Genomic DNA, 27,521 nt, shown 5'->3' with positions numbered 1-27,521 from the left:
TCCGAGCAGAACCATCAGTCATCATCATCATCATCTCCACACCTACACTGTATCATCCGAGCAGAACCATCAGTCATCATCATCATCTCCACACCTACACTGTATCATCAGAGCAGAACCATCAGTCATCATCATCATCATCATCCACACCTACACTGTATCATCCGAGCAGAACCATCAGTCATCATCATCATCATCTCCACACCTACACTGTATCATCCGAGCAGAACCATCAGTCATCATCATCGCCACACCTATACTGTATCATCAAAGCAGAACCATCAGTCATCATCATCATCATCTCCACACCAACATTGTATCATCCAAGCAGAACCATCAGTCATCATCATCTCCACACCTACACTGTATCATCAGAGCAGAACCATCAGTCATCATCATCATCAGCCACACCTATACTGTATCATCAGAGCAGAACCATCAGTCATCATCATCATCTCCACACCTACACTGTATCATCCGAGCAGAACCATCAGTCATCATCATCATCATCTCCACACCTACACTGTATCATCCGAGCAGAACCATCAGTCATCATCATCATCATCTCCACACCTATACTGTATCATCCGAGCAGAACCATCAGTCATCATCATCATCATCTCCACACCTACACTGTATCATCCGAGCAGAACCATCAGTCATCATCATCATCATCTCCACACCTACACTGTATCATCCGAGCAGAACCATCAGTCATCATCATCTCATCACACCTACACTGTATCACCAGCAGAACCATCAGTCATCATCATCATCATCTCCACACCTACACTGTATCATCTGAGCAGAACCATCAGTCATCATCATCATCATCTCCACACCTACACTGTATCATCAGAGCAGAACCATCAGTCATCATCATCATCATCACCACACCTACACTGTATCATCTGAGCAGAACCATCAGTCATCATCATCGCCACACCTACACTGTATCATCAGAGCAGAACCATCAGTCATCATCATTATCTCCACACCTATACTGTATTTTCAGAGCAGAACCATCAGTCATCATCATCTCCACACCTACACTGTATCATCCGAGCAGTACCATCACAATCAATCTGAATATCAAGAGCATGTCATCATCATCTCCATACCTATACTGTATCATCTGAGCAGTACCATCACAATCAATCTGAATATCAAGAGCATATCATCATCATCTCCATACCTATACTGTATCATCTGAGCAGTACCATCACAATCAATCTGAATATCAAGAGCATATCATCATCATCCCAGGAGTACCACATCAATCTGAATATCAAGAGCATATTATCATCATCATCATCTCTGCACGTTTGGATTACAATTTTACTGTTCTAAAACCAGACCGCATCATGTGCAGAATTAGCCAGCTCTTTAAAACTGTTTCACCACACCCCTTAAAATGGTTGGAAACTTATCATAGGGAATAGCTAAAGAGCATTCTATAACTTGTGCAGAACATTTGCAAAGAGCCATGTATCAGAAATGAGTTTTCACCTCTAACATGATGAAAAGTTATTTCTAACTTTTTCTGGAAAATGGAGCAGTACTGCATGTGCCAGAATATAAGAGATTTTTACGCTTCGAATTCAGATAGTAGAGGGGTGTCAGAAAGAAATGCAAAATGAGGAACAATTTAAGATATGAATTGTAAAAAGTGGTCGATTTAATCAACCAATACACTGCATGGATAAGCCAGGGGGCCTCGCTCTGGAACACATCAACCACCTAACCATGGTCACACCTGGATTATCCTTAAAAACAGGTGGCTGATAACATCCAGAATCATTCCGTTGCTGCAAAAACAGGGAGTAGAATATAATCATAATCACTTCAATGAACCAACAGTATCCTTTTAGCGCTTGAAGAGCCCGCTCACCTTGTGCCAAATCCACAGGAGCTGTGATGCTTTGTGCTGCCATCTACTGGGAGCAGGGAGAAGTACATGTGACCTGTGTACATAGAGATCAGTTTGGAAGACAACATAAAAACATGATTACAAAAGGCATCAAGGATTAAGTGGTGACATGTTAGTCTCTAGCAGACAGCAACTAACTTACATTCACCTGCAGTGGCTGCATCTTTTAACTTTCATTGCTTTGGAATCCTAGTCAAAGGGACCAGCTAAATATAGGGTCTCCAGTACATTCTCTGAACATAAACTGTTTAGATATCAAAAGAGACCTTCCCGGGTTTTATCCTGGATTCGTTTTCACCTTTTTTGATGCTTGAATATTGGAGGCGAGTAGGTGGTGGATGAGGTTAAGAACAGCCAACACATAGACTGCTCCAGTGACATGCATACGCCTTGATCACTGCAATCTGAGGCTATTGTTTGTCTTCCCTGCGGCGCCTATTGAAAATCAGACCTGAATGAGAGTGCTGAGGAGTGGCCTGCTGCTGGAGCTGCTCAGGATTCACTGCGGAGCAGAGTGACAGCCCTTCATCATCTGAGCTGGGATCAATCAAAACAAGGAAATGCAACACTTGCAGCATTTTCAAATCGAGCTGGGCCTTGCACAGCAAAATGAAAAAATATATTTACAGAAATACATACATGCTGTCCTGAACCCTGGTCCTGTCTGCTCTGTAATCAATGGCCGTGTTAGATTCATTCAGAGTTTAAAATAAATGCCTGCAATATTAAAGACTGCATGTGTACAAACACGTGTAAATGAAAACAGACTACAGATACATTTTGATTATTAAATAACCTTACACTAGTACCTAGTGTATTAACACAAAGCAAACATCTACATTGCACACACATATTTTATATATATTTCTAGTAATGGTAACACATAAAAACTTTAAAACACCCCTGCTGGACATCTTAACTATGGTGTCACAAGAATACCAGCATGAATAACGGACTGTAACCTCATGATTTTAGTTTTGATAAGACACCCTGGGAAGCGATACGATGATCAGAATGGACTGTCCAAACCTTCACCCCTTGCTACTAAAATTACCAGGATATTGCACCTGCACTCCTCAAATCTCTTTCCCTGTCATGTACTGTGCTGACATAGAGCACCACAGTGACAGTGCACTAGAGGTGAGGGCTGTCCACGTGTTTATATTAATGAAACCTGTGTGTGTTTTTTTTAGTAAGAACAAAGAGATCTGTGGATTTGAGCAAGTGACTGCTGCAGTCCGCCTTTACCGACAGACAGAGCTCTGCCAGCAAAGCGGACCCCTCAGCTATATACAGACATAAAGCTTAACTGACACAAAGCTTCTTGTGTTGAGCGTCTTCATGGGGGAGGGAGAACGTGTTCGCATGACGAGTCCTTTGGTCTTGTTCTTAACTAAGCAGTTTATTTGCAGGCTGCCATCTTTGTTCTAGCTTCTACTGATCTAAACCATAGCTCAGGGGCTCTTAACATCACTGCCATTCAAAAATGTAATACAGCTACCTCCGAAACCAAAATACACCTCAGAGAGTCACAGTATGCAGTTTAAGACAGTAGTTTTACTAATCTTGGTACACTAATGACATTATCATATTCTAACTGGTGCCTACACTAGGGAGGTCTGCCCCATGTAGATCAATTGAATAGATGCCAGCCCTCCATAACCTCAGCCTATTAAGTCATGATTCACCATACGCCTTTAGCATAACTAACACACAATGCAGAACGACTACTCGCAGCTAAAGCTGGAATAGTTTCAATACAATCTGATGACATGGTAATTGAATCCAAACCATTGGCGCTCCAGGTCAGGGCAACACCTGCAATTACATATTTGAACTAAAAACACAATTTCTTATGAAATTCCAATGGTGCTCATCTCAATAGACTTGTTCTGGCTCTCACTGAAATAGACTTTTACAGTAAAGTGTCTGTCCGTCTGTTACATCCTTGTTCTTGTTACTTCATTATTTTTTATCACCTGAACACATTTATAAAGACTTCTTGTCAGTCTACATTCTCAATTGTGTAAAGGAAATGTACAACATTACAACCTGATACACATTAGATATATCCAACACATTCTTACAACCCAGCAGGCAAAGTGAACATAAACTCCTGTATGTATACAAAAGAGGTAGACAATTTAGTAAGAAAGTACATCATGCCGGCCCATCGCATGTGCAGGACTATCTCTTGAATCTTTATTACAATGTTTATTTACAGTAACCCAGGGGCTGCACACAGTACCCAATGTGTATATGCGTTTCACAGCTTGACAGTTACATTGTTAAAGGGAGCAGTGGCACACGAGTTTCAAAATAGGAACAAAAATCAAAAGCAATTCATTCATCCTGTAACATTTCCTTCCATTTCTGTACATGAAGAGTAGCAGGGCTAAGCATGACATCATTTCCTGTAGCGCACACCGTGACATAAAATGTACATCAAATAAAGCAATTCAATAACAGGCTGCAAGAACAGGGGGCCAGCAGTGAAAAACAAACCACATGTTTCACATTAACAAATTATAAGTATACAAGAAGTTCACATTCGTCCACCTTTAATTGAGAAGTTTAAAAAACCTTAGAAACCATGTTATGTTTGAGGTTCTGCTGAGCGACGCACACTGCAGAAAGTACATGGTAATTGTATTAGTCATGGAAATGCACAAATACAGCAGCTTTTGAAATAGAATATAAAAAAAAAACAAACAAACAAACTGGAAGTACTTAAAATCCAGAGTCTGGGACGACTCAAAAGTGCATCTACAGTACTAAGAGGTTTCTGTTATAATCTGCGAAACACTGAAAATCCAGTGCAATGAAATACACACACCCATAAACAGACCGTACTTGAACACTTGAAATAGAATTCTCTTGAAAACATCAAATCGTCCGTCTGAATAGAACTCACTGCTCTGGGGGGACTGGAACTGATATTTGAAGGTAAAAATACACGTCTACATTCAGAAGCAGCTTTTCAAATGCAGGAGGTTTAATTATCAGGCAGAGGTATGATCAGCGCCACTGAACAGAGAGTTTGATCTCAGCCTTCAGCTCTTCGGCAGGCAAACAAACAAGCTGTCAAATACAGTGCCGGCGGAGGACAATTACAGACAATATGAGAACGAGCAGCTGTGTACGATCAATCCCACCTCCGTTTCTGTACCCAATTTGAAATGCCCACCAGTGACCTCTTTCCACCCACCCAACCAGCCAGTGCAACAGCTGTTAGCAAGCTACCGAAAGCTGGAGGCTCTGCCTGGCAAGTTTGACCAGTAGGGGTCAATGAAGGGCCCCCAGCCAACATCGGAAACTCTGTATAACCTGGATTGGAACCAGCGAGCTCCTGATCAGATGACTCAGCCAGAGCTACACACAGTACTGCCTTTATATGGAGGTGTAATTTAGAGCCAACAATACAAAAAAAAGACATCAACTGACCAAAATGCACTACAAGGGTTAGTTTTTTTTTTTTTTTTTTTTTTTTTTGTAGAGTTCATTTTGTTTTAGCTTAATTACGATACTGGATTTTAAAAGTCAAACTACACATTTTTTTCCCCCCACCATAACTGTTTGTCAGAAACGCACTTCTCAATTGCCTCCATTGACATTTGAGGTAAACACTGTAATGTTCATCCATAGAATTTAGTATTATGGGTAAGTGTTTTCATTCCCAGACTTTCCAACATAGCTGCAATTGAAGTTAAAGAACCAAACAGTTTTCTACGCTACTTGCATTTTATACAGAGGTAATGACATTACATCATTTTCAACAATATCAAGCACACCCTTTTATTCATTTTAGGAGAATTTGTGCACATTCGATGCAGGTTGTGTGGTATATACAAGCTGTGCAGTATATTTGGTTATAGTATTGTATATAGTGTTCTATACAGGTAGTGTACAAGAGGTGCAAGTTATACAAGGTGTAACCCCAGGACCTTAGTCATGTACATTAAACACTGGCTGCGTATTATCATTTCTACTGCAGCAGTCAAGCTTCTTCATACTGTTTTTTTTTTCTTCTTTACAACAGTTTGTTCCCTACAGGAAACCCTGGTGAGATTTCAGTTTTAGAAAATGTATTTAAATGTCCAGTGTTACTCAATAAAATGAACAATACAAATTGTTAAAACAGTAAGAAAACCTATCGAGGAACAAGGTATCCTACTTGGAATATCAAAATACAGAATGCTGCATACCTGAAGAAAACAATAAAATAATATTTGCTGTTCAACTCTGAAAAGGCAGATGGGGTGTAGTATGCATCTAGTAAACTGGACGTAAGATTACATAATCCACAATCTGCAGGCAGTTGTTCTGTAACGCACGCACGCACGCACACACACAGGATCATATACATAAAGAAGTTGTGCATTGATGCATTAAACGGCAATGTGTTGTTTTATTTTTTGTTAAAGTTCGTTCTTCATTCTGTGGAGGCTCAGATAGCAAACACAGTTAGATAAGTATGTTTCCGTGGATTTGAGTGGCATGATTGTATTGTTTGCTGATAAACACTGTTCAATTGTAGGTCAGTAGGTATTTGCAGCCATTGACTGGGCTGACCAGCTCTTAAACCCCAGAGCAGGGCAGGATAGATAGATACATAGACAGACAGATAGGCTTGTTGGATCAGCTTTCATTGCTCCAGACTAGCAGTACAGTGTTTAAGGCTGTACCTGTTCCAGTGAATATAAAAAATAATAGCATACCTCCAAAATACCCATACATGTATTGGGTAATTATCTCAATCCTGTTGCATACTGCGATCTGTAATTGTGTTACAAATCAAATACTCATATTGAGTATTGCAATACCCTAATTTCTTCTACTTTCAGCATCAGGATTATTTTAACCTCAATTTTTGCTTGTTTAGAGCATAAGTGAACATTGAAAGATAGCCATGTTCAGACATCCTAGTTCCTGTGCATAGCAGTAACACTGCTAGTGTTTATGGACAAGTGCTAGTTTGCCTTTTGTCGTTAGCCTGACATAATTCAAAGCCTAGCTTTGCAACAGATTCCGAGGTAATTTTCTAAGAAACTTGACTAGTGTTGTGGCTGACGCAGAATGATGCTGTAGAGATTAATGACGAGCAGAATTCATAGCTGAATTAACAGCAGTATCCCTGTATCTGCACAGCACAAGAAGAAACAGATACCTAGCATTAACAAAGGCGTCAGCTGAAACTTAATGCGGTTTTTTGTTCTATCTCAGAATTTCAGTTTTTTTATTTATTTTTTTTTAAGTTATGGATCATCATTACATGAGGCTAATATATAACAATTTATTTGCATATTCCTATAAATAATTCATTAGAATTCGGGAAAGAATTAAAAAAAAGGTCAAATGGTAATTTGCTCTCCACAGCAGCACAATACGCACATGCACGCACACACGTGAGAAACTGAATAATGAATAACAATCCATCCCGATTCGTACACAGGCTACACTGCTCCATTTACCCCATGATCCTTTGCGATTCCGCCTGGCTGAACAGGCCTGGGGAGAACCCTGAATCCCCGATACTGTAACGTGCGCTAACAAAAAAGGAAGTAGGGAGTCCCACAGGTTTGGGTTGGCACCTCTAAAAATTGTTCACTTAATTTGAAAATTCAAGTTTGGCACCAAGGAACACAGAGACAGTTTCCACCTAACAGATCAATGCAAGTGCCATCTGGGTCACTACAAAGTAATCCTTTTATTGCCATGAAAAAAGGCAGAGATTTGTACTCTCTCATCCAAGCAATTAAAAAAAAGCCCCTTGTTAATAATATTGGTGGGGTCCTTGTGGGATAAGCCCACCGTTATTCCGTCCGTCACTACCCAGGCATTATTTATGAGCCTGTCAAGAGATCATAGGCAGAAGTTAAGGGGCCGTTCTCTTTGTAACTCCAAATCTGCATCCTGCTCCTTTCAACCCTGTTACTGCTCATTTGGGGGCCATTTATCTGGGATACAGCAGGTGTGAAAGGAAGAAAGAAGTCAAAAGGTACATAAAATGGGGGAGAAAAAGGCATTTAACAACCAGTGCAAAGGTCGTCTCAAGAAAGGCAGTGCATCGTTTAAAAAACTGTATCGAACTACAATAAAATAAAGGAGTAAAACTGTTCTTAACAGACATGAGGTAGTTCTGTTGTCTGGGCGAAAAAAAATAAAAGGGAGGAGACTGTATTAAAATGTTACTAAAAAAACACATATTACTTCACCTTGGAAAACGAAACAGAAAGTAATCCCAGAAAAACAAATACACTGACGCTGTACCTAAAATACTAGGCATGAGAACCCAATGCAAAGTCCAGACTCCGTTCCTCAACCACATCTTGGAAGAGGTTCTGCTGTAGTGAAAGTTGTAAGAGGCACTCATAGAGGGCAATAAAAGGCTGCTGCTTCAGCTACTAGCGTGAGTTTTTGTGGTTGTGTACACAGAGACAACTAAACTCACTGTGACCATGGGCGCGCTAAACAGCATGTCACTGCAGATATTCAATGTGGAGTTCAGACTTTAGGAAGACTGGAATCTTTGTTTAGATTCAAAAGGTACTCTACTGTATGGGTATACCCCATAAAGTTTCTCCCTGTTAACAAATTCCTTCAACTGTGAGAAGCAGTTACTGGCGATGGTCTCGTTCCTGTGGATTAAAGACAGGCTTCAGTGATGTTACAGAATACAGGTAATAATATTTAAGGGAGATTATAAAATTAAGGAAATACTAGCGTTGGAGATATGTGCTTTTCAAATAAATAAATAAAGCATTAATAATAACTTGGGTGATAATATTGAATATATCTGTGTAATATTAAAAAGCATACATTTCACTGAAGTAAGTAATATATACATTCAGATCTACCTAGGCTGTAGTTAGTGTACAGGTAAACCTTATGTTCTCTTCAGGTTTTGGTTAAAACAAACTTTATAACAAAACCAAATTGTCTGTGGGCTGTAAAAAGGGCTACATTTCTATATCCCACCATCGTATTGGGAGGTTTGTTCATGATGGACAAAAATTGTAATGCAATACATCATAGTTTTGCCTCTATGTTCCACATCCAAAGCCTTTGTGTTGTATGCTGACTGCAATCACAACTGAAAATGCACGCTGCTCCAATCAACTGAAAAAAAAAAAAAAAAAAAGAAATGTCCTGATTGTGTGGGTGTCACGACGTTACAGAACAAAACACATGACACATGTCTTATAGCTCTCCCAAGACCAAAGTGGCTCTGAATTGCGCATTCATGGGTTACGGACACAAGTAGTTGTCAGTTGTTGAGGTAGAGTTTATGATACCAGAGCTAGCAAACTGCTGGGGGTGCTCCTGTGGGCCTATGGGGAAAGGCTGGCACTTCGCTGGCTGACAGTTCCTGTTGTCATGCTGAAGAGAGTCTCCATTCTCCAATGAGTGGTTGTGCTCCTCGGCGCTGTGGAAGCCGTTGGCAAGGCCGTGAGACTCGCCCAACTCCGGCTTTCCTGCCTTCTTCCCGTTGTGGTTCAGCAGGACAGGGCTGCCCCTCTCTCTGCCTGCCTCGTTGCTGTCGGCAGTGTTCCGATTGGTCAATAGGACGTCGCTCTCCTCTTCCTCCACGGCCTCCCCATCATGCCCCTGTGTGTACTGCGCGGGGCCCTCCCCGTTCCTCTCAGACTCGGACAGTTCTGAATGGACAATGACCAAAGCTTCCATCTGATGGGTGCTCACCAATGGTGTGGCTTTATTCTTCACTTCACTCTGTTCAAAAACAAAAACAAAAACAGACAATATGTATACACATATACATTATAATACACGTTATAAAATATATGTATATATTATACATATTTTAACACTGTTTTATACAGTACTTTGGTTACATTAAAAAGTTTTATGTGTTATTACTACAATGCAACACGTTCATGCATTTATGTCCTGTAAACATGCTATTGTAAACACAAACGATGCAAGCAAATCGGCCAGTAATTGTTGGCAGTGACGCAACAACAGAAAAACGGATGAATATTTTTAATTTGTGGATTTTAATAAAAGGTCAACATATCTGTGAAATACCAATCTGAAGATACACATGGGAATCTATAACCGACCAACACAGTGATATAACTACACCCAGCATTGAACTGGAGCAGATTCTATAAAGCACTGTACTGGGCCAGTGAAATGCATCCATCGATCCATCAACGGCCTCAGACAGGACAGGACAGGACAGCTGTGACCTCTACAGTAATCGTGGGCCATTATCAATTCCCTGCAAAATGATTGCATGATTCACCTGGGAATAATGACTCTTACAGGCAGACTGACCTAGGGCTGGGTTTTCTGTATGCTGCTGGCTCTCAGGAATGTATGGACAAGGTCACGTCACAGGAGGATTAAATGCCCCCAAACTGACCCAAGCCCTGCATCCCTTGACCTTTGGAAGATCAAACTCACCAGTTGCCTGCTCACCCCAAACAGAAACTTGAAAAGGGAGTGCATAAAAACAACAGAACACACACGCACACACACACACACAGTTAAAAGGCTGATCATTCTTAATATCACAACCTTTTCTCCATCTTTATTGTATTGATTTAGCACAAAATCCAATCTACAAACAATTTAATACTGCCCTCTTCTCAGAAATGTTACTGAATTCAGAAACATCATAGAACAGATTCTGGCCTGAAGCAGTACAGAACTGTTGAGGGTATTAAAACGGGAGAGAGGTGACTGACGACCTCCAAGCAGTGGTTTTGCCCTTCTTTCTGACTGACATCAACACTCCTGAGCTGGTTGCTCACATATTGCTTTAGAAGAGCTTTGCTAGAAGGTCAGGGGTAGAATTTTATTAACCCTTGAGGGCAGGGACAAAACTAGAGTCCATCCACTCAGTTTAGTCTCAAGTGGGCTGTGCAGTTTGTGATCGAGGAGGTCACACGCCGTGTCTGACAGGACGAGGGCTAGTGGAGCTTATTAAAACACCAAAGTCCTCTTGCTTGTATAATAAATAATAGACTTTGCTTCACCTTTGTTCTGTTCCCCTTTACCAGCACTCTCACCAAAAGAGGAACTAATTCACACCACCATGCAATACAACACCTAACGTATTGGGAGGAAGTAGACGGATTGAGGTTTCTAAAATTGGTTTCCTTAAAAAAAAAAAAAAAAAAAAAAAAGGTTCTGACAAAACCGGAGACATTTTCTGCCACAAGGATGTGTCTAAGGGCCTTTGCTAAGAACACAGATTTGACAACTCGAGATTTGAAGGCTTACATTTTTTTTATTTGACTCACTTTCTCCTGAGGGTTAGTGAATAGCAAAAACAAAATGTATTTTCTGTCAATTTACAAAAACTGATGAGAAATTATTTCTTTAACCCTAAAAATATACAAGGATCGTGTGTCCCAAAAAATAAATGATACTAACTCTCTTATGTTTGCAATGAGGTGCATGAAACATGGTTTAAAATGTACTGACAGGTTGGATCTGCTCTTCCAAATGGTCAGTTTCCTTGTGATACTTGAGTCACCCTCAAATTTATTCTAAAAAGAAACCGTTTGAAAAAATGCTTACAGGGTTACACTGGTGTGGCAGGGGAATGTTTTGTTGCATCAGCATTACTACATTTGAATTGTGATGCTACTCAGATTGGTACAATTCATTTACTAGTCATTTTCTTTGTTTAAATCTGTTACTAGCAGCCCATTCAAATTCACTCATTCTAACACCTCTTTTTCAGTGGGGGTTGCTGCTGTACACACAGTACTTGTCAAATCCCAATTAGCTTTTAAAAACACAGTGCTGTCATAGCGTGTTCACCTAACACACAATCCACAAAGCAAGCCTGAGAACGTGGGCTGAAAGATTATTAACAGGACAGTGAACATCAAAACAGAGGCATTCATCTCTGTGACACCTCATTTAAACAATGGCTAAAACTGTTCATTCCTTTTCTCCAAGTAACCCCACCCCCACCCCCAAATGTTTTTCAGGCACACAATGCTGAGAAGCGTCAGGGTAGGGATTGTTAAAATCACTTTTAAAAGTAAAGTAATAAACAAGTAAACTGCTGGCTGACTATTTCTTGGTTGACCTTGTCCCCCACACTTTTGTTTTGTTATATGAAGGAGATTGACAAACATCACCAGGTTTAAACAATCTATTAATCATATTAATTAAATGTAATGTGAAGTACTAATTAATAATTTTATAACATGTAAAGACAGAGGCTATAAATTCTCATTGACACACTTGTCTAAATTTTATAAGCTGCTTTTTTAGTTGCTAAAATCTATAGTCATCAGTTCTCTGGCAAAACCCATCCATTTTACACCACTGTCACGCTTTGAAACAGAAATGCCAACATACCCTAGCTGCTCCTCATTTTCAGACTGCAGTGCCCTAGTTCTACTTCATTAGCACATCCACTGACCTGAACCAGAGTTAATCGATCCCCGCGATCATTTAAAAAAACACTTCAATTAGGTCACACTGAAGACTCCGCGCCTCCAGTGAGCACGCAATTCGTCTTCACCTGGCTAATGCCTTTTCTTTCTAGGATAAGAATGCTCCAATATAGAAAAAAGTAGCCTGCCAGCTCACAATCCTGTGATTAAGTAAGAGGCTGTCAGTGGAAGGGATTGCTGCTGGTGTGCTGAATGGTTAATGCAGGGCAGTGGATTCAGGGCTGGCTGCAGGCTCTCCCTCACCTTGCTGGACTCTGGAGCCGCTGTCTGAAGCAACCTCTCCATGGCCATCTCGCTCGGGGGACCCATCGCCCCGTTTGTCGCCACCGGAGATCCCTCTGTGATGGTGTCGCGGTAGCTGGTTATGTTATTGGCCCAGTTGCGACTAACCGACCCATTCCATGCAGGCTGAGGACAGAGACAGTGGGTTCAATTAACTGGAAAACAATCAGCACTGGCACCAATATTCTTTCAATTTGAAAGAAAAGTATAATTACAGGGATAGAAATAAGACTCCTATTGCATAGCAGTTCTGTCCATTCCAGGAGTTAATTTTCTTAAACCACACCTTCAGAATAACACAGGCTCTGCTAAAGAAATGTTTTCTAAGAAAACAAAAGGAAGATCACATATTCTGAACCTGTTCATGACATAAAACAAAACAATTGAAACGAATGTTCACTGTTCACTGCAAGGTGTAAATTCAAGAGATACCAGTTAATTAGCTATCTAGTGGCGCACACACACACACCTTGTCATATTCCTATAGCTTCAAGCTACTCATTCACTGATCACTCAATGTGTGTCAACTAATCAATTAACCAAGCAATTGCTATCAATAAACCAATATTAATCAATTACCAGTAATGACATTAGGAAATTGGCCAATCTATCAATTATATATAATCAACAGCAGTTTTGGGCAGCAGGTCATTATTGTGGGGTTGGTGTGCACTGGTAAGAAATTAAAGGTTGGCAGCTTCATTTCTTATTGATTTTTTCCTCCTAGGCAATGCAAACCCAGTTTCTACAGTGCAGCGCCTCCTTCACAGCTGTCAATGGGTTTTGCTGGCCCTGCTTTTGACCAAGTTCACACTTGAAACGGCAACTGCATCAAAGCAGAGCAGCGGAGTTCAAGGTTAGCGGTCATCGCTTTCTTCAAGAACAGCTCAAGTAAAAGTGAGCCTGGATAGCTGATTCCACATGGAAATGTCACTAAGCGCAGGTAGATTCAGAGTATAAAAGGCCAGATGCATCACAACACTGCATTAATTTGCCTGGCCTGAAAACGACACGTTTCATTAAAGCTGTTAGCAGGCAGGCCGACTGCCGCTCATTTGGTTTGGGGTGTGAAAATAGAGCCCTCAGGTTAGAACACCTGCTGCACTGGGCAAAGAATCAATCAATCTCAACAAACAACCAACTAAATCAGTCAATTAATCAATCAACCAAGTTATTGTGAGCATGTCTGCGAGTGTGAGCATGTGTCAGGTACCAGTACCTTGAGCTCAGCGTGGAGGCTGTCTTCTGCCAGGCTGGTTCCCATGAGGCTGCGCTGCTCAGTAAGCTCAGTGATTTCGGTCAGTGGCAGGGAGGTGTCCTCTGGCCAAGGTGACATCAGCGTCTCGAGCTCGTGGCAGTCGTGGCACTCAAGCTGGGTGACGGGGGCAGGCCGGCCCTTGCGGTACAAAGAGTGGGGACTGGTGGAGCAGTGCAAGTCTGGGCCCTGGGGAATCTCTCTAAACGAGGGTAAATATTCAATTACCATCAATCAACCAGTTTTCATACACACACAGAGTGAATAGTCTCTGACTTTACACCTGCAGCAAAATGTGCAAAACAATCTGCATTGTGCAGAAAAACTTAACATTTGGTCAATGTTTTAAAACAAGGTGCCAGGTATGTTTGTGATCATGTCATGTACACCAGATAAATCAAGTTAGTTTCAGTGTGGTACACAAGCGGTGCGTGTTATACAGTCCATATAACTCTTGTAAGGCAGCTTATTCATTATGGGATGTATCTCGCAGGTTTTCAGCAGTATTTGCTATTTAAACTCCAAAGGCTATTTTCTTGCAATTAGATTAAATTGAATGCACATGTATAGTGTAACGCAATACAGACATAGAAAAAAGTCTTACAGATAAATCTAGTTAACCTTTGCTGTGAGCAGCTGCCAAGCCAGCTCACCAGATGCTATTGTCTTTCTCTCAGAGGGATTAGTCTCTATAGCAAGGATGCATCCTCCAGTATGAAACGACTGGGTTACTGGAAATGGATTCTTCAAATTAAGCGTACACAAAGGACTAAATGTTCTCTTTATGAGGAAGCACATGAAAAATACATTCTCTTTACAGCTTCCGACAAAAGAAACACATTTCCCATGAAGAATGGAAAAGAAGTTGCACAGGACCTGGTTAAAATACATCTCAATGGGAACTATCAATAACTCTCCGCAGTGTTGACTGTCTTAGCATTCTGTGGTCACCCCATCATGAACATTCTGCTAAGATTTCTTTGAGTTCTTATTTAATGTAGTCTTGTCTTACTGTGCATATTAACAGTGGTTTTGTACACTGAATCAGTTCACCACATCCCACATTGGCACACTAATATTGACAGATAAAATGATTTGCTTCATTAAACACAATGAAACACTGTGAATCCACTGCATGATTTAATCAAACTGCAGCAAAACTTAATGGCTGTCCACTTTTAACAGCCAAGAGAAAATCAGACTCAATCAAATAAACACTGTGCATGTGGAGTACATCAACGCAAGTATCAGATTTCACTGCCTGTTATATTAACAATTTAGCTTTTAACGGAGACGACACCCCTCGTCCCCCGCACCCACTATCCACGTGTAGCATCAAGTGATGGGGCTGACTGCGCACAGGAATCAAAGTGAACCCCAGTCACATGGAGAATGAAGCACTTTTCCTGATGAGCTGAAGCTGAGCTCTGGTGCTGCTGGTGTAGGGCGGGACTCACCTCTGTTTGCTGGTGCGGAAGCTGACCCACATGCACAGCAGAATGCACAGCAGCCCCAGACAGACCCCCACGATGATCCCAGTCACTGAGTGGATATCCAGGATATCTGGGAATCAGAGACGACAGCACGTCAAGATCAGGGTCAGCACACAGACACAGTTGCTTTAAGCTAACTACATCCCACTTAAATGCAGAAGTGCATTCAAACTCTTATTTCCTATGGATCTTACCTATGGACTCCATTCTCTGCAAAGCTATGCCAACGTAGGTATCTGCTTTTAGGCTGCAGCAACACTGAAGACAGGGACTCGTCCTTCCTTTAATTACCGTGTCTAACTAAACCCCATCAAAAAAACGTCTGGCAAAACACTGAGCGAGGATGCACCACTTCCCTGTAAACAAGTCTCCTCGGCTCATGGGTACACTATATCAGAACAAAAGCTGTCCTTCCCTCAGTTTACAATTGAGTACCAACCAATGCCAATTAACTTCCGTTTTAAAAGCATTGACAATTCCTGTGCTGTTCCGAGTACGAGTAGCAGCACGTTCCCTAGTGAATAGGGGGCGTGGGTAGAGAATATTTCACAGTATTTACCCCAACTAGGGACAGAAAAGCTAAGATTTCCTGTGGGTTTATGAGCAGCTTTATGAAAAGCCCCGCAGATGGTGATGTTAACACAAGTAAACCTCCACATCCCCCCAACCTGTCTTTGAGGTCCGGAGAACAGCGGCTGCAGATTTCATTACCAGGCTCGGAGTGTTTCTCCAGGAGGGCGTGTGCTTCCTTCACCTGTGAATAGGGCCCGGCTCCCATCACCGTCTTTGCACCCATCTTGAAGAAATACCTGGTGCCGCTTTCCAGCCCCTTGACCTCTGCGCTGAAGATGTTCCCTGGTAGGGAGGAAAAAAAGGTCAAACTAAATCTTCAAAGAATCTTTCAAGATATATTTTTGCCTCCCAGGGAATAGTTTTAAAACACGATCCTGACAACAGCCTAAGAACGCACAGCAGTTGTACTGTGCTGTCATTCTGCACTAGCTAGCATGAAACTGTTCTACACTGCTGTTAAACGAGCCAGCAGTTTCATGAGTGTCAAACAGACTATCATTCTTGAAATCGGTTCAATGTTCACGAATGTGGCCCAACAGGCACAGAAGACCCCTCCGTCATTGTGACTCACCCTCTCGGGACAGCGAGCTCCACATGCTATCTGGCTGGGTGCTGTTGGAGCTGTACAGGACCACATACTCCACAATGAGCCCATTGGGCTCCAGGGGGGGCTGCCAGCGTACCAGCACAGAGTGGGGACCCAAGGGGCTCAGCTGCAGCCCTGAGGGGGGCGAGGACGGCCCTAGAAACACACAATAATCAAGAGGAGGCACTGATTAAGACAACTGCTTTTTTACACCCATCAATCCACCCACTCTTGTAACACAGACACACACTCAGAGACACACACACACACGCACATGGTAAAATGTTCATGTAATGCTTCTTTGTATCTACAAAAAAACCCCACAAAACTAATGAAAAATAATGACGTTAAAGCACAATTAAATTATTGCAGAATGTCTTCAAAAGGTAGCACATGAAGAAAGCTGTAGGAGGTTGAATGAAATCTCATCATCGTTGTTGCCTTTAGCCAGTTTATGCATGTGATTTATAATTATTTGAACACTCGCCGAAGGTAAATGCAACATGATGTGCACTACAGATGAATATGAATTGCAATTCTCTGTAGTAAAATATGAAGGTAGAACATGCCCCGTAGCCAGAACCCCACATGAATACAAGGTGGGTTATACTCTATACTAATAATCCCAGAGTGTGAATCATTGAGATCAAGAAATAAATAAGACAACGTTATTGTGTATTTCATATCCCAGCCGTGCCCTGGACCTGCCCCACTGCCTGTACAGTGCCTGTGTGACCAATTACTGCACTGGCTCGAAGACAATCGGGTTGAAAGCAAGAAATCAGTGTGTGTAATAAAAGCGCTACCGTGACGCGCCAACGTTTTGGATAAGCCTTGAAAACACTCAGCTAAAGTGTGAAGAATTGGACACCAGAGAGACATCAGAGGCTGACATACTATGAAGATTAGATCTGAAGGCAAAACAGATGGAAGACCCACAGGGGCCATCATTCATCTTGCTCTGTGCGCCACTAACTTCCCTCACCGCCAGTATGGGGCAAATATGTTACTTTATTTACTAGTGCCAAGAAAACAAAATGACAGGGAATAAAAAGAAATGAATGAATGCATTTATTGTGATCAACACTGTATCAGCACTCAGGCTGGGAATCACAGCAGGGGTGCTAGGAGTACACAGCGCCCAGTGCAGCCCAGCTACCCCCCCATAAATACAGCTCACAATTAATCCTCTGAAGCAACAAAAAGATCAGCGTACAATGCAGAAGAATGAGATACAGCATCACTTGCATTAGTGCAAAATGAATTTGGATTATACGTCACAATAGCATCGACTCAGGTACCATTTAATCCAAATCGGCATCAATACCAAAGGTTTGAAAATTGAAGCAACAAACAAAAATCAGAAAAAAATGAGAACACTGACATTTATATTTCCTTTCAGAAGGCACAGAGATAGGTCGGGGGGAGGGGGGGGGGTGACTTTCCACTGATCCAACAGAATGAAAATTGGGCCCAGAGTTGATGAAATTGGATGCAATTTATTTTTCTTTGCGGTGCCTACAACTGATCAATAACTAACGCCGGAGAGCTATTGGAGAGTGATTTATAACTTTCACTTCCAATAGAACAACAGGCTGGCAGGCAATATATATTACTGAATGCAGGGTAACCATGCAAACCAGAGAGAGAGAGAGAGAGAGAGAGAGAGAGAGAGAGAGAGAGAGAGAGAGAGAGAGAGAGAGAGAGAGAGAGAGATTAGATTAGAGCTGTATTAGGGAATAGGCATCATGCCCGTGGCTGGTAACAGAACTCAATCACAGTTGCTATTTCCATATTCAGCTCCCTGTGCTAACATCTCACTCACACACTCAGGGTCAGTTGTGTACTCACTGTCGGGCAGAGTGGACTGCTCCACCACTTTGCTAAAGGGGCCATCCACACCCACTGCGTTGGACTGGACTGCCAGCTCATACTTGGTGTAGGGCTTGAGCCCAGTGAGAAGGATCTGCTCTTCAGAGCTGCACAGACAAGAGGAGAAAGAGAGACCCGTGTTCAGCACAGCCAACACTGTGGCACAGGGATTCAAAACGCAGTCCAGTAAAGAATCTGTAGGGAGTGCTTCTTTTCATCAAGATCACCCACACGATGAATCTAGATCCGAACATGAACCTGCCTTCACCTGATGTAATAGGAGACTAGAGAGGCGTTTTTGACGGCCCAGGGGTTGCAGCGCACAGTGTAGTTCACAATCTTCACCGTGCGGAAGCTTGGTTTCTCCCACCTGAGCCAGATGGAGGTGGAGCTGTTGGACACAGCCTGCACACTGCTGGGGGGCAGAGGGGGGACCTTCTGCACCGGGGGCTCTGAAACAGAACGAAAGTACTCTGAAAGCACGCTACTACTTTAACTACAGATTAGACAAACCAAAACCAGTCAGAAATACAGACAGGTCCATTCCTTTTGTTCAATTCCAATTGGAATGGAATAAGCGAATAGGAATTGGGAATGGATTTTAAAAAGGAATTGGAAATGGAATTGCAACTCTCAACCCCACTTGAGTGCCAGCTTACCTCCCATAGTGAGCGGTGCCCTCTCTGTCCTGCCTTTCCACACGGCCGCATAGCCATCCTCATGCTTGCTGAAGGCCATGACCTTCACTTCATAGAGCCGATCAGGGGCTGAAGAACACAATGGGGAATAGTCACAGCTAGACTGGGTACAGTGGCTTTGCTGCAGTTGATGCTTTGCCTCCAGTATGGGGCAGCATTTAGCATGGAGCAGTAGAGCACAGCAGGCTACAGTGGGACTTTATCATCATCAGGAGGAAAAATAACTTTGTTTTTTTTTTACTATCAATTCTAAAATGAAACAAACAAAACAGCATACCGATCAAAGACCTGCCCCAACATCACACTGATTTATTTATTACATATCAAGCAGACATACATTCATATACATTCCCCCCCGAGTGTGCAGACGCCTGACTGCAGACTGGCCAGTCACATCACTGTAAAGTCGGTGTTGCAGGATGCCTCCTCTCGACAGAGGTAGTTGCTCCCAAAGCACTCGACTGATTAGTAATTGCTTCAGCATTCAGAATCTAACAATTATAAATAATGCAAATGCATCTTATTATTACACATTAGCAGTGAGAGCTTTAGTGAGACTTTCTAAAAACACTGAGCACTCAAGGGGCTGATAGATGACTGAAACAGATTTACAGTTATTCATTTTATTAAAAAAAACTGTTTATTTTGAACACAGTGGTGGTGGGGTGCAGGTGAGCCAATGAATTAACCCTGTATTGCCCAAGTATTCTGTCTGCTTACCCTCTTAATTATCAGATGGATTTATCACCATGTCATGATTGTCCTTTTTCCACTGTCAATTACCCAGTCCCCCTTGAAACCAAACCTACTGAAATCTGGAGGCAATGGCCCAGTCTGAAGCATGATTATGTGAATCCACCCCAGCCCACTTTACCCTCCTAACCCACTGGAATGAACAGGATTATGCATCACAATCTGATGTCCCTCAGCAAGACCAGGACTTAACCAGCGGGCTCCTGACTGCATGACACAGGGGTTACTTCCACCCTGTAGCTCCTTTACTGAATGAGCAAGAAGTTCCTTGTTTCTACTTTTTAAAACATCAGCTTATTTAATGCACTGGAGCAAGAGCTAGCAACCCCCACACCCTCTGCATGTCTTTCAAGAGTAATGTCTGTGTTTAAAGGCTATATAGCCAGCAATTTACCCACAATTTAATAGATGCTGGTTGGATGTCTGAATCTGAAGGCTTTTGAAATCAAAGAGATGATAGCTTCCCCAGTATTCTCTCGACACAGCAGCAGCCTGATGTTCTGTACCGTTTGCAGAATTTATTGAACCACGCTGTGTGTGGATGAGAAGCAGGCTATGGTCCCAAGTTGCTCATAAGGATACTATTTATATCTCTGTATCTGTGACATGCTGTCGCCTCTGAAACGTAGCAGGGCTCAGGCGCAATCTTGCCGTTTCAATAGTCGACTCCTTGGTGGATCCATTCGTCACGCTGCAAAGCAACTGCTGCTGCTGCTCATCAGTAACAGGTTGCTTTTTGACTCTGAATTTGCTTTCTGTTATCAAGCAGCTCCCTGCTGCTCAGCTCCATTCCTCCCGGGACACCGAACCCGCTTCAGGGTTTTTTTTTGTATTATCCAGGAAATAAATATTTCCAGTGCACATTAAACAAAGCAAAACACAGAATGCTTAAAAACACCACTGCAGATGTCAATACCAAGTAGGCAACCAGGAGTGTGGTTATACAATTTTACATTTATACAAGTACATGTGCTGTAGCCAGCAGACACAGATTGAAGAGTAGCATACGGACAGGCTCCTCCAGTATATACAGGATTTGAGTACACTCTTGTAAGGTGAATAGGACTCACCTAGGCCCGTGATCTCATACTGCTTCACTTTCTTTTTCAGCCTGATGGGTGAACTGGCCCAGGTCTCCCTTCTTGGAGAGTCTGGCGGATCTTCATTGGCCAAATCCTCAAGCTCTGCCTCCCGGTAATACAGCTTGTATCCAGAGATCTGCACATGATTGGATGGCGGCTGCCACATGACTTGAAGGGAGTCCACCTTGGCCCTGACCTTCAGTTCCAGGGGAGCAAAGAGAACTAGGAAAGAACCAAAGACCAAGCCAGGCCAGAGAGTTTAAACAAGTGCTAGTCCTAGAGGACAGGGATATGAAGGGCAAAGGGGATTCTGAGGAGTTTCAAATAATAAAACTAAAAAGATGTTACCCTGTACTAGATCTATCACTAGAGGGTGCCAAGGCAATTCTCTTTAGACAACCAATAATTGGGATTCCTGCGATTTTCATGCTATTTGAAGGACTATTAAACACACAAGCCCTTCTCCAGTCCCGATTGTGGGGAATTCAAGTCAACCAAGGCTTAAATATTCATTTTCATTCTTTAATGTATTCCAGCGTAACAAAATAAATATAACAGCAGCACTCACATATGACCCTCTGACACTTCTGCAAAGCATGTGTCCATCAAAATACTAAACAAACGACAGGCACACAGGGGCCTGCTTCAGGTCTGTGCTGAGGGTGGAACGATTCATCACGGATCGATGAATCGGGATACTTTCTTTCACTGATACATCGTATCGTAACAGAGGCATGTACAGTGATACAAGAACAAAAGCACAGCATAGCTCTATGAGGTTCACCAAGCGCTTCTTGAATGAAGAAGAAGTGTTTTTTATAGTTGGTATGAATACATACCCTTCCCTATCTTGTTGAAGTTTTAGTTTGACAAAATAATCTATTGGGATCTTATTATGCATCATACAATAGCCAATCTGGGCCTTCGCATGTACCATGACCTGCATATTGTGATTCCTATCTCATTGCACCTAGTTTATGCTGGGCGGGGGGCTGGTTCTCTTACTGACCCATGGTCTGGTTGTCCCTGTCGGGGGTCCGGTGTTGTGTCCACTCAGAGGGGTCTCCGAAACCAGCGCTGGTTCCCGCTGCAATCCGCACCTTGTAAGTCTTGTTGGGGTGCAGTGAATGCAGGGGGACCTGCGTTTCGTTTCCAGCCACTTCAATGGAATAGATCTGATCTACTGGAGGGGAAAGAATCAAAGAAGGGTGCTCGCTACCAAATACATATACATTAAAACAAGTGCAAATTTTCCAGTGGGGAATAAAATAAAACGGTAATGCAATTGCTCCTTTTGAAGCAGTTTCTTACAGGATTTCTATGTGTTCCAATGGCTCCACTCACCCTCCTCCACTGTGCAGTAGTCGATCCTGTACTTGGTCACCTTGCCCTGGCTCAGCTCTGCAGAGAGAGGGAACCACATGACGCGGATGTCGGTCGGAGTCGTGCTCAACAGGGACAGCTGAGGTGGGGCACTAGGGACTGGGGAGGGGAGCAGAAGCAAGAGGACACTTTAGGAAAGGTGTGCTTGCAAAGCCTCGCTCAGGTAACCCATTGCAGTCTTGCCTGTGCTTTAGTGCATTGTACTGCTCATATAAAGCAGTTCCACAACTCCAAGGACATTTGTCAGTTTTCTTACAGGCTAACAGGCTAAACACAGGTTTAGGTCATCAATTAGTTTTTACCAATGGATAATAGTGGATATCATTTTTTTACCAATGGATAATCCAAAAGAGGTTACTGGTAAATCAGGAGAAGTGTACCCACCATCTTCTGAGGTGTGGACAGTGACCGAGTTAGATGTCCGACTGGCACCCAGCGGGGAATAAGCCACCACATAGAAGGTATAATTTGTGTTGGGTTCCAAGTCTTTCACCTGAAACTCAGTGGTGTCGTTGTTCACTGCAAATTGGTTTTCTACGTTGTCCATGCCTCCTATAGGAAAAACAAAAAATACAAATAAATTAGACTTTATAACTGTTTTGGAACAGGACCAATGATACTGACGGCTGAAGAACAGGCACTAACAGCTATGCTTGTTCTTGTACTTGCTCCAGTCCTGGCTACTAGGAATCTGACTGGGATTAAAATGCCCTTACCTGCAGCCCTCTGGTAGTGCAGGGAGAAGCCAATGATCTGTTCGCTGTTGTGCTCTGGCCGCTCCCAGGTCACCAAGACGGCGGTGCTGGACAGGGTGGCGGCCGACACGCTGTGAGGGTTGCTGGGAAGCCCCTCGCGGACGATGACAGAGAGCCTGGCGGTGGCGCAGGCAGTGCCCAGGTTGTTCTCAGCGATGCACTGGTAGTATCCAGAGTCCTCCACCGCGATCTGGTTGATTACCAGGCTGCCGGAGCTCTGGATCTTCACCCGCCCGTTGGAGTGGATGGGCTGGCCGTTCTTCATCCAGGTGATGACAGGGGCCGGCTCCCCAGATGCCTTGCACACGAAGCGGCCCGTGCTGGCCCGCGTCCGGGAGATGGTTTCAGGCAACAGCGTAATGACCGGGGGAGCTGGAGAGTGAAAATACAGACAACCTAGGCTCACTACTGCACTAGTTCACACTTCTGCAATAAATGAGGTCCAAATCTGGGGGGAGTTCAGTTGCTCGATTTCTTTGTTGCCGTTACGGAGGTTCAAATTTGCACATGGGCTAGGTCAATACGGCACACACAATCTGCACAAATGCACAATAATTAATAGCACTGTTTAACAACATTCCGATTCAGAATGTGGAGAGGCACACTGGCACAAGGTTAGGGAAACCACTGTAAGGTACTTTCACAGTGGGTACCCTGTAATTACACATTTCAAAATGAAATCTCTTTTGTAATTGCACTATAATAACACATGTGCCACAGCTAGCACACATTAGACACAGTTTGTTTGGAACTCAAACGGCCCTACTTTAACTAAACGGTGATGTCATTTAGAAATAACCCAATGCAAACACATCCTTTTGTCAATGGCATATATAACTGGAAAGCAATGTTAATATGTATATATCAAGGATGCCCTGATAGACCCTCCTCCATACTAGATCCCACTTACCCAGCACTCGCAGCGCAGCTGCAGCATTCACAAACTGCCGGGTCTTCGGCTTGTTGGCTCGACAGACGTACACCCCGGCGTGGTAGGACTGGGTATCAGCAATCAGAAGGTTAGTGGACAGAACTACAGCATCGGTGGCAATGGGCTTTCCATCTGCACAAACAGGATATGCAAACCATAAAACTACCGATACTGACGCATATACTGAAGAGGTGAACTTCAATGATCGAATCTGAACCAGCTTCTCCAATCCCGTTTTGCATTATTTATTAATTTTTTAAATTCCTGGCTTATTTAACAATGCCCCATCCTCTCCCTGCACCCAGCCTGTTGTGTTTAGGTATAAAGCATCTCGTTCTCAAGCCTGGGATTAGGAAAACAAGACCTTTACTGGTTTACAGTTCGATTGCTGGTGCCAGTCAACAGCCTTCCTCAGCTTTCAAGTAGGCTAAACTATCAAAACAAAGCAGAAACAGATGTCCTTGGATTTGGAAGGCGGCTTTTTAAATGACGTCAAAGCGGCCTGCGGTGACCCAAGATCCGTGACCCCTGACCTTTGACACCTCACAGTTTCGTAACGCTGGCAAGGGACGGGCGCAGCGCCAGCCTGGGACGTGTTCTGCAGATGAAGTCACTTAATCATTAGCAGTGTTGTTGTTACTCAGGTCAGTAAATCTACTCTAGTTCATTTTATCAGCTCCATTATCACAGCCTTTAAGGTAACATGATTTGTCAATATATCAAACCATTACAAGCAGAAAGACCCAGAGAAACAGAACTCAGGACACCCTTCATAATTCAAACTGATCCTGTATCGAGGTGTATGGATAGCCCTCCCTACACTTGCCGACTGTGTGTATTGTTGTATAATAAGAATGAACGTCACACTTTCATGCATTTCTTTGTGTTTGTAAAGATCTTTGCAACAACACACAGTAAGCAGTCTGTAGCGAGAACAAGATGTATGCTGATCTTTCCCCCTTTCACTTGTACACAATGCATTTCTCCCACACTAAAAACAACATTGTGCAAGACACCTGGTTTTGAAAAAACAAAACAAGCCAGAGGAGGAAAGTCATCCATACATTTAGCAAAACAGCAGGCATTCCTGCAATAAGCTGCAATGATGGGGCCCAGCTGCACTGTCATATGCTTCACTGTAGCAGTGTGGGTCTGTAATACTGCAAGGGCAGCGGAGAGCTTGATCTGATTAGGCAAAGCAACCCAAGGGCAGGGTTGGAATTGAAGAATGTGTGTCATCAGCAAGCGTGCCCTGCCAGGGGCGGACCACTGTATTGCAAATATTAAAGCAGCCAAAGACAGGCTTCTGACGTTTTATAAAAGAGGCAGCACTTGTTAGTCATCGGGGTGAAGATGATTTTTCAAAACGATTCAATTGTGCATGAGGACTACCCACTGCAAACCCATGCTGCTGTGCCTAATGTGACTCTGACTTCCATTCCTTTAACCCCAACTCGTATGTACAGTGTGTCTGTGTGTTAATGCACAAAACATCTTCTATAGTACCTTGTGAATTGCCACTGGCCAGAACCTGCACATTAATAGATACAGAATGACAAAAGCAATGGCCACCTTTGACTTGGGTCACCTCAAAAGCATCAAAGAGAAGAGATCCAAGTGCAGAGCTTAGTAAAGTGAGCCTACCCTGTCGGATCCAGGACACGAAGGGGGTGGGGTCTGCCTGGGCCATGCACTCCATTACCGCGGGCTTCCCCGCCACCACCGTTGTGTTTCTGGGGGCAGCGATGATCACCACGTCCCCCTGCCCCAACGGAGGACCTGTGGGATGCAAGGAGAGCTTGATAATAAAACAGAGAGGGAGACGGCAGACAAGATCACTGCCAAAACTTTAAAAACACACCAGGGATGGGAATAAAACACTCCCACTGCACAGCAGTCTGATCCATTCCTGGTTTTACGAGGATTTAATAAGACACACCTGAGCTTGTTATCTACACTGTAGCTAATGAAGACTGTTACATTAACAGCAACATTGCAGTTACAGTAGGGGCATATTTCCTTTTAAACTGCAGTCTGCCCACTATTGAGCAAGTGGGAATGACACACTATCAAGTCATAAGGAGACTTACAGAGTATAATACACCACTCAAACAAACAGCAATAAACCGTACTTGTTCCAAATCAAAGCAGCTGAAAAGGGCCCTCTTGTATGCCAACTATGGCTTTAAAAAGCATCTTTTGATAAACACAGCGCTTTCAAAAAGCATTTGCAAGCAACACCGCGCCACTGTATGAAACCATGATGACAAGAGAGACAAGTGTTGGCGGAACAAACGCAGATATTTATTTATTTTAACTTCAAAGCCATTCTGAGTAAAGCAAGTGAAAAGCACTGTTTTGTTTCTGAGCAGCAGTGTCGTTTCAAGGCCTGCCTCTCATTCAGACCCACAGTTCTGCAGCTCGCTGGCTCAAGTGCCCTCCCATGTGTGACTCTGATCGACACCTTTGCACAGCAAGAGAGCGGGCTTGTGCTGCACAACACTATGGCACTCCTGTCAGATGTGAAGCACATGAAGAGGCTGACACCCGACCCTGGATGCTGCTGCAGTCTGTCCGAGCGAGGCATGTTTAACCTGAAGCAGTTTAGTCCAAACAAGATGTATGTTGGTGTAACCCGAAAGGAATGTTAATAGCCATCCTCTGCCACAAGAGCTTTCCATTTAACTACAAGGCAGACCGGAGATCTCACACAGTGCATTCAGCAGCTCCTGAATTAGGATTTCACACTTTTTTCTGGTTTTAACACCACTTTTACAATTATTGTAATTTATTATAATTGAAGCAACCAAAGATTAATTGGATATTTACTGAAGAATAGAAGTTCCACCATGTTACTTGTCTGAGTGATATCGCACGCACAATGGAAGCAATAAGGAAATGTAATTATTTTAATTCATCACACCTGGGTAGACCCTATGAGATACAGATCTGATGTATTTTGTTTCAAAACATAGTGTACAAGGCATTTGCTCACCAATACAGTTTTAGTCAACTCCACGGGTGATTTCCTGCTCCAGCCACCGCTCGTTAATATCAACACAGCAATACGTCAGCACACGCTTCTGCGGAGAGCTGCTACTGCTGTCATCGCAAATCACATCAACCACAAGGGCAGCCAACCCAACAGCCCTGAGAACTGCCTTTTCACATCGACTTCAAAGACGAGACGACTGCACAGCATTGTTTGGGAATCTTGAAAAGCTACTGCACCCCAAAATGAGAACAGGCTTGTTTCACCAAAGTGAAAAGAGGATTTAAAAAATCAGACTGTGTAAATCTAAGTTATAAGTATCTATGGCATAAGCATATTTTATACTAGCCCATTATGTGCCGTTGTCCTCATTTGGCTACTTTGTCATTCTTTGGAGCTTTTTAAATTGGCAGCAACCTGTTATTTCCATGTACGTGCCTGTTAAATAACTTAACCTTTGCAGTTAATAAATGAGAGTAAGTGTAAATGTAATG

At 42.9% G+C, this 27,521-nt stretch overlaps 1 protein-coding gene across 2 annotated transcripts in view; it reads right to left on the bottom strand.

The window, feature by feature from the left end:
* Positions 1-4,100: 4,100 nt before the first annotated feature.
* LOC121299244 (immunoglobulin superfamily DCC subclass member 4-like) overlaps positions 4,101-27,521 on the bottom strand; it is a 48,582-nt gene continuing 25,161 nt past the window's right edge. The window contains exons 5-20 of one of the 2 annotated variants that reach the window (XM_041226906.1): positions 25,680-25,814; positions 24,015-24,167; positions 23,066-23,476; positions 22,734-22,901; positions 22,311-22,448; positions 21,976-22,149; positions 20,955-21,188; positions 19,093-19,200; positions 18,702-18,885; positions 18,413-18,540; positions 16,547-16,717; positions 16,114-16,257; positions 15,367-15,472; positions 13,874-14,111; positions 12,616-12,780; positions 4,101-9,661 (exon numbers count right to left, since the gene is read on the bottom strand). In XM_041226906.1, the coding sequence (XP_041082840.1) occupies positions 9,179-9,661; positions 12,616-12,780; positions 13,874-14,111; positions 15,367-15,472; positions 16,114-16,257; positions 16,547-16,717; positions 18,413-18,540; positions 18,702-18,885; positions 19,093-19,200; positions 20,955-21,188; positions 21,976-22,149; positions 22,311-22,448; positions 22,734-22,901; positions 23,066-23,476; positions 24,015-24,167; positions 25,680-25,814 (3,140 nt within the window). In that variant the 3' untranslated portion in view covers positions 4,101-9,178. The remainder of the gene's footprint in view (positions 9,662-12,615; positions 12,781-13,873; positions 14,112-15,366; positions 15,473-16,113; positions 16,258-16,546; positions 16,718-18,412; positions 18,541-18,701; positions 18,886-19,092; positions 19,201-20,954; positions 21,189-21,975; positions 22,150-22,310; positions 22,449-22,733; positions 22,902-23,065; positions 23,477-24,014; positions 24,168-25,679; positions 25,815-27,521) is intronic. The other variant, XM_041226907.1, reaches the window with a different exon arrangement.

This window comes from Polyodon spathula, chromosome 24 (genome assembly GCF_017654505.1).
Source record: "Polyodon spathula isolate WHYD16114869_AA chromosome 24, ASM1765450v1, whole genome shotgun sequence".
Lineage (NCBI taxonomy): Eukaryota > Metazoa > Chordata > Actinopteri > Acipenseriformes > Polyodontidae > Polyodon > Polyodon spathula.
The sequence above is the reverse complement of the archived record's forward strand: the minus strand, read 5'-3'. Positions and strand labels throughout refer to the sequence as shown.